Here is a 7,802-nt window from a genome sequence, read left to right as displayed (position 1 = left end):
TACGCTGATAGAATGTTTTCTCTGTTTTGTCATACTGTTGCAACAGTAGACTTTCCAAGTGCTAATTCCTTACAAATGTCACTCTGCTTTACTCTACTTTTTATTTTGTTAAAAATCTCGTAGTTTTCATTTAGTGAAAAAGCTTTGCGTTTTTGTTTTTCCATTCTAAAACGATTTGGTGTTGCTGAGCGTGGAAGTTCGTTATAAACGGAAAGTGAATATACAACTAACCTAAAAAGTGATCGCTATATCCGAAAGTTCGTTAAAAACGGATTCGTTATAACCAGCAAAAAAATACGTTGGTCTTTATGGACGACGTTTCAATTAAGGGAAAAAGTTTGTTTTAACCGAAAGTTTACTTTAACCGGATTCAATATAAGCGGACTTTACTGTACTTGAACCATTTTAAGAATATTTTTATTTTTGACGCAAAATACGGAAACTTAAAACGTAAAATCGCGATGATTTAAGCCGAGAAGGTGTCAAGTGGGAACGTAGCAACGCACTAACCATCTGGCATCTCACCCTTAATTCCATTGGTGCGAGAGAGAGATCCGATGCTAGCTGTGTTACTCAATGGAAAAATCAGTTTAGTTCATCATTGTTGCGATTCAGTGTTGGCCTCGAATGATCACTGAAGATGTCCGTGTGTGTTAGCGAAACGTCCGAATTTAAGATCAATAACTTCCAACTGTTCCCCAAAAAGCCTTCGACGGCATCTCAAGACATAAAGAAAGCGGTTTTCACGTCTTGATTCTAACTGATTGCCGTGATTAATTTTCATTAATCGTAATGCGTGGTGACGCAACTCGCTTGAATTAATAAGTGATTTTCGAAATTAGTTATTAATTCAACTTTAACAGCAGATAATGTTTATATTACGAATATGGCCATAGAAGGATAAGACACGAGTTCCACCTTGAATTTATTTTAGAATGCTGGCTTTGTATTGCAAGCAGGATTTAAATAGAATTGACAGAATTACTATGTTAAACCCAGAAAAAACTACGGTTTAATAATGTAAAGGGAAGTAAAACGTTTTTTTCTTGCGAATCAGTGACGCATAAAATTACGGAAAGTTGCATCATTTATGTCATGAACCATCATTCATAATGCTTATTAATCGGTTTGGTGGGTTTTCACTCTAAGTAAACAAGGTTGAGTACAGCCAGCTAGATGGCTCGCATCAATCATGACCGTCCCAAGACAATTCTATCTATCTGTAAGAGGAAGCCATAGAATTGATCACCGGATTTTCGGTATTAATCGAAGAAAGTTTGTTTAATTGCATCTAATGGCCTTTGTGTAATAACCGTTCAATGAGAACCACAGGAAGTGCTCATTACCAATAAGACTTGGATGGCGAAATACAGTTAAGACCGACTTCCCATATCAATATTCGACCAGAACAATGCATTTTATTGAAATGGCCAGTCACAAATTCGGTTAAAATCACGACATTTATTGGTCGTAAAAACTTAGTTTAGGTGGAAGTGTCGAATTACAGTTGGGCGGATTTTAGGAAATTCAATAAACCAATCACAGCGCGGAATTTTTGCGTTCTACAACGCCATTGGATTGACTATTTGCGACCCATTTTAAGGCAGATTTTGAAGGACAAAAGTGTAAACGTTTAAAACAGAAAATTGAAGGAATATAAGAGCGTTTGTCCATTCAACATTATTTGTTGAAACCGAATGATGCAGTCAATTGCCCAGCGTGAAAGAACAACTTCAACATCAAACCGTTCTGAAAGTTTCAACTGGAAGTTCACCTTCCTGCTTGTTTTATCCCACAAAAATGCTCAGTTCGAAAAGACATAAAACTTTTATTAAATCAATAGATAAGTCATAATTTAATGAAATGAGCCGTTAAAAACCCATAAAGATTATGTTATGGTTATCGCAAATGAATTTACATAAACCCGTTAAGCAATAAATGGAATTAGTGTCTGCTTAGTTAGATTTTCGAATTGATAAGCGTGTGATGAGAATCGATATTGATTTTACGGTGACATTAAATTATGGGTGAATCAGGCGAAAAGTGTGGGAATTTTCGCTGAAGCGCTATTAGTTGAGTATTAGATGTATTAGGAAAAATCCTGCGGTTGCAAGTCGAGGGAACTCTGGAATTAATTGATGCAAAGTGGAAAATGCGCAACAAAATTCTAAAAATGTCCTTGGGAAGCTTTAAAATATCGCATTTCTTCCTCAATTTGCTCCTGGCGTTTTGCTGGGACGGAGCGAATCTTCAGAGGAAGCACAGTGATGAACCAAAACTAATTTTTCCATTCGGGAACACAACAGGCATTGGATGTCTCACTCGTACACATAGAACTATGTGAGAGATGCAAGATGGCCTGCACGCTGCTGCGTTCCAACTTGATACGTTCACCCATAAAACGCTCCGATTTTGAGCGAGCAATCTTGTTACGAAAATTGGGGCTTGATGATCGAGTTAAGTTGTGATTATTTGTCAAAAATCATCTTAAAGCTCGATTTATAAATTTCGACTTTTTCGACGGAAAAATCGGTCTGAAACTCATGATTGATGGGGACTAGCCAAACATCAGGAGCAAATGTCCAAAAGGGGGTTTTGTTGAATCTTTAGTGAACCGACTATTAGATAGAGCAAAATCCTGCGGTTGCAACAACAAAATTGAAGGAAAAATCCTCGAATTGATTGATGATGCAAAGTGGAAAAGGCATCCGAACCAGAATCCTCAAATTTGATGGAAGCTTTGATACCTTTGATCGGGCGCTCAGGGCGAACTTTTCCGCTCCGGAAAACGTGCAGGAAAATAAGTGCAATAAATGAAAATTTTCAAAAAATCTAACAAAACTCACACAATAACAGTGACCACGCATTCCTGTATGGGACACAGGATCGGTGTTTTTCGGCAGGTTTTCGGCTGCTGCCCAGCAAATCCTGATTTGATGAAATCGCTGGGTTTCGGGTCCGGTCTGTAAGCAGTCAATGACGCCTCGAACAGCGTTGCCGGCTCGTTTGGCGATTAGCTGAAAACGAAATTGCGGAAATGAGGTTGAGAGTGTTTTGCTCGGGTAAACACCGGATGGTGTAAGAGCAAATACGTTTTTCTTGGCCGGTTTGGCCCGCTCAAAACGGTCTTAAATCAATTTGAGGGAGCGAAAAAGAGCAGTCAGTGTGTGGAACAGTGTATTTTGTGTACAGCGTGTTGGTCTAAATGTCAACCGGTTTATGTTGATTTGCCGTCGATGTATGTGAAGGTTGTTAAATTATGCAAAAGCACAACCAACCGTCCACCAAATGTTATCATTACGAATCACAGAAACGGTATATCAAAAGTACCTACTGGCTTTCATTGAGATTGTTTATGAGCGTAATCATTTATATTCAAGTTTAATTAAAGCCGCTCTTAATTTATACGGTGTGGCCTACGCGTAATGCATGATTCCACATTGTCTTTCGATGTAACCAGCCATTTTAATTGTCTTTAATTTATGCTTACAAATGTTTTTAAGTTGGTACTGTATTTTTAAAAATTCGCATTTTGCCGCTCTTGACTGATGAGCTTTTCGCTTTCGAGCTGCTCGCACTTGCGAAAGAAATGCTTGAATGTCGCGAAACTCATCAATTTCGATTTGCAAAGTGCAGGCAAACCAGTATCGAAAAAAACCCAACTTTGTAACATAAAAAACATCAAGCCCATCAAGTGAAAAGCAGCAGTTTATTTAACAGTAAAACCCGCCAGGTGCGAGTATTGTTGCCCGTGTAAACAACATTTAGCCTTTTTATGGACTTGGGCTCTATAAACGGATGCTAATGGCCGTATGGGATTGGCTGGGACAAAGAAATATGAAAAGTAATTACCAAAAATCTGCTTGAAATCCGCAAAATGTGCAAGTATCCCGATTCTACTGAAATCGCCTTCAACGCGGCAACGTCGAATGGTTGAAAATCGCGCACCAACCGACCTACGAGCACCGAAACGTTGCTGTCCTGCAGATCGCAGGATACTCAACCAACCGCACGCTTTGATCGAAATGCCTCCAGCTAGCAAAGAAGTGCTGCTTATAGTAGGATGGCCACGTTCTCAGATGGTGGGTGGGTGCAAGATAAGGTCATTTCAGGACGCATCGCTCCAAAGGCTCTTCTTCGCCGGACAGTGGCCAAAAATTGTCCTGATTGTGGTTTTTGCCAGCCTTATCAGTCTGAAGAGGGACGTAAGTTCAACACCCGCTGGGCCAGATTGCGCCCAAAGGACAGACAGATTGTTCTTGGAAAATGTCCACCCGTTCTAATCAAAATTTAGAGGGCCAAAGTCTGTTGGGTTCAAAATCGACCTTCTCGCGCTGTTCAAGGCTTGAGGCCGATTTGTTGAAACCTGCCATGTTCCCAACCAATCACACCATCAGACAACAATCGAAAAACACAAGTTTATACCCTTAAGCAAGCTTCCTTGATACCCATTTTTGGGTATCACCCATTCCGATCTATGGATAAACGAAGCGGAGCGATACTGTCTATCTTTTTTTCGCTTCACGACTACAATAGGCTCATTGATTTGAATATGGCAATATTGTGATTAGTTGTTCCACGGGCTCCAAATTTAGATAAATTAATGTGCGGATTGAACTTGACTTTAAATTGATACGTTAGGAACCGTATGACGTGCTTAAAAATTGAAATTAATTGGATTTTGGTGCTGGTTCCGGCAGAGCGTGATGAAAATTACCTTTAGATGCCAAAGATAATCGCGCGGTTAAGAACCAGGGTGTCCACACATCATTGCAACCGAAATTGCCTGCGTTTTGAGCTCTATCTATGTGACCCAATAACACGCCACTTGCCTAATGGCGTTCAAATACAGCTTTTAAATTGCTGAAAAGCTTTGGGCAGAAGTCTTTAACCCGAATACATCAGCAGGATCTACTGCGTCTTCAGATCGCAAGTTAATCGGATTTTGGTGCTGGTTCCAGCAGAGCGTGATGAAAATTACTTTTCGATGCTAAAAATAATCGCGCAGTTTAGAACAAAAGTGTCCACACATCATTGCAACAGAAATTGCGTGCGTTTTGAGCTCTATCTATGTGACCCAATAACACGCCACTTGCCTAATGGCGTTCAAATACAGCTTTTAAATAGCTGAAAAGGTTTGGGCAGAAGTCTTCAACCCGAATACATCATCAGGTTCTAGTGCGTCATCAGAACGCATGGAAAATCCATCAAAATAAACCTCTTATGTTTCAATAAATTGCCTCCTCAGCCTTATCATTCGAGTATCATTCGTCTATACACGAGCATGTCCTGCTTCGTCGCCGTTGTAGTTCTGGCAGCATTTTTCCAAAACTCTCTCAGTCAAACGTGTTTAGTGACGGATTTCGAGCAAGTGCTCGAAGCTACCAGAACATGCAAAGACATCTCGATCGAAAACCTTTCAGTGCCCGGAGGGCAAACATTGAAACTCAATCTAACTGATGGGTCAACGGTAACTTTCAAAGGCAGAACTGTTTTCGAGTTTACCACCTACTGGAAGGGCCCACTAGTGACGATCAATGGCACTTCAGTGACCATCCAAGGAGTCGAAGGTATCAGGCAAAACAACCACATTGGCTTGGGGAGAACAACGTTTTTTTAAGGGCATATTTTCGACGGCCAGGGGAGGTACTACTGGGATGGTTTGGGCGACAAGGGGGTACCAAAGCCGCAGTTTTTCACCGTTCAAACATTCGGGGGCTCGATAATGCGGGATATTTATGTGCTCAACTCGCCCCATGACGTCTTGCAAGTTACCAATTCTGATCGGGTGGAGTTTTACAACTGGCGCATTAACGATACAGCAGGAGACGAGGTAAAGCGAAGGTGGAAGAAGAATCGAGTTGGAAAATGCTTTAACACAGTTATTAACTTCAAAAGTTTTACGCAATCCAGTTTTTGTGTAAAATGTAAGTAACGAACTTGTCTTTAAACATCCAGGACCCTACCGGAGAAGGAAAATTTGGCAAAAACACCGACGGAATAGATGTGTGGAATTCCACAAATGTGCTCATCCGAGACGTGGCCGTGTTCAATCAAGACGACTGTGTGGCTGTAAGATGCGGCAAGTTTCCGTTGAACTTTCACTAGTAAACCTCCCGTACAACTGAAAAACTCCTTTGGTGCAGGAGCCAACATCAGCGTCTCAAACGTGCTCTGCTACAACACCCATGGGTTGAGCCTCTCGGTGGGCTTCAACAACGACACGAGCTCGATCAATCCGTTGAACACGCTGAAGAACGTGACGTTTTTCAACGCCAGCATGCATGGAGGCGAAAACGCCATCCACATCAAAACCCACAACGAAGGCGGCCTTGGGTTTATTGAAGATGTTCTGTACGAAAACATCCAGCTATCAGGTAGGATTCGCCTGCTGGCGTTCATCTGAATAGGAGTTGTATGCAGGTGCGACCCACTATGGCATTTTGATCGAGCAAAACTATCCACTTCATACCGAGCCTTCGGACAATGTCCCCATCAAGAACCTCAACATTCTGGATGTGCATGGGGAAGTGGAATCAGATGCTGTAGCCGTTCAAGTGGTGTGCGCTGAAGAGGGATGCGAAGATTGGTTTTGGGACGATATCGACATTTGGGGGTCGGGCAAAGAGAACAGTTGCAACTACAAGCCCAGTGGCTCTTTTCTTTGCTAGATGTTGAACGGTATGAAAATAAACGTATGAACGCTTAGCCTGTTCAGGCAAACCACCTCTGAAGATGCTGTCCACTCGTGCTTGCGAAACATCAGGAAGAAATTCTATTGTACGACGGCCAAATACAATAGAATTTGTTCCTAGTCCAAATAGAATGTTTGCCCTCCGGGCACTGAAAGGTTTTCGATCGAGATGTCTTCGCATGTTCTGGTAGCTTCGAGCACTTGCTCGCAATCCGTCACTAAACACGTTTGACTGAGAGAATTTTGGAAAAATGCTGCCAGAACTACAACGGCGACGAAGCAGGATATGTTCGTGTATAGACGAATGACACTCGAATGATAAGGTTGAGGAGGCAATTTATTGAAACATAAGAGGTTTATTTTGATGGATTTTCCATGCGTTTTGATGTCGCAGTAACACCTGATGATGTGTTCCGGTTAAAGACCTCTGCCCAAACATTTTCAGCAATTTAAAAGCTGTATTTGAACGCTATTAGGCAAGTGGCGTGTTATTGAGTCACATAGATAGAGCTCAAAACGCACTCAATTTCTGTTGCAATGATGTGTGGACACATTGGTTCTCAACCGCGCGGTTATGTTTGGCATCTAAGAGTAATTTTCATCACGATCTGCCGGAACCAGCACCGAAATCCGATTAATTTGCGTTCTGAAGACGCACTGGAACTTGATGATGTATTCGGGTTAAATACTTCTTCCCAAACCTTTTCAGCTATTTAAAAGCTGTATTTGAACGCCATTGGGCAAGTGGCGTGTTATTGGGTCACATAGATAGAGCTCAAAATGCACGCAATTTCTGTTGCAATGATGTGTGGACACCCTGGTTCTTCAACGCGCGATTATCTTTGGCATCTTATAGTAGTTTTCGATACAAGGGCGAAAAATTTCGTTTTTCGAACGACGACGGCGTTTGACACCCGAGGCGAAGTCGAGGGTGTCAATCCGTCAGGAGTTCGAAAAACAAATTTTCGCCCTCGTATCGAACAACATTTTTTATTCGAATGAAAGATTACACAAATAATAAAATGCATCGATTTCATATTTAAAATTTTGTGGCAATGTCATTTTTTGAAATGTCATGTTTTGAAGTTTGTAATTAAGTTTAAGTACT

At 41.3% G+C, this 7,802-nt stretch overlaps 3 protein-coding genes across 3 annotated transcripts in view; 1 reads left to right on the top strand and 2 right to left on the bottom strand.

Moving 5' to 3' along the window:
* LOC109543249 overlaps positions 1-4,003 on the bottom strand; it is a 43,128-nt gene extending 39,125 nt beyond the window's left edge. The window contains exons 1-2 of the mRNA XM_048666879.1: positions 3,853-4,003; positions 2,847-3,017 (exon numbers count right to left, since the gene is read on the bottom strand). The gene's annotated coding sequence lies outside the window, so the exon portion shown is untranslated. The remainder of the gene's footprint in view (positions 1-2,846; positions 3,018-3,852) is intronic.
* LOC109539117 (argininosuccinate lyase) overlaps positions 1-7,802 on the bottom strand; it is a gene marked incomplete at its 3' end in the record, with an annotated part of 55,201 nt that overhangs the window by 46,175 nt on the left and 1,224 nt on the right.
* On the top strand, positions 5,230-6,708 carry LOC109539116 (probable endopolygalacturonase A). Its single transcript, XM_019906719.2, has 5 exons — positions 5,230-5,570; positions 5,622-5,833; positions 5,959-6,082; positions 6,147-6,377; positions 6,424-6,708. Exons 1-5 carry the CDS (start codon positions 5,285-5,287, stop codon positions 6,669-6,671), a joined length of 1,101 nt encoding a protein of 366 aa, XP_019762278.2. The 5' UTR covers positions 5,230-5,284; the 3' UTR covers positions 6,672-6,708.

The sequence above is a fragment of the Dendroctonus ponderosae genome, unplaced genomic scaffold (genome assembly GCF_020466585.1).
Source record: "Dendroctonus ponderosae isolate FM_Combo_2020 unplaced genomic scaffold, Dpon_F_20191213v2 Dpon_F_20191213_5, whole genome shotgun sequence".
NCBI lineage: Eukaryota > Metazoa > Arthropoda > Insecta > Coleoptera > Curculionidae > Dendroctonus > Dendroctonus ponderosae.
This window is presented reverse-complemented; position numbering and strand designations above follow the sequence as displayed.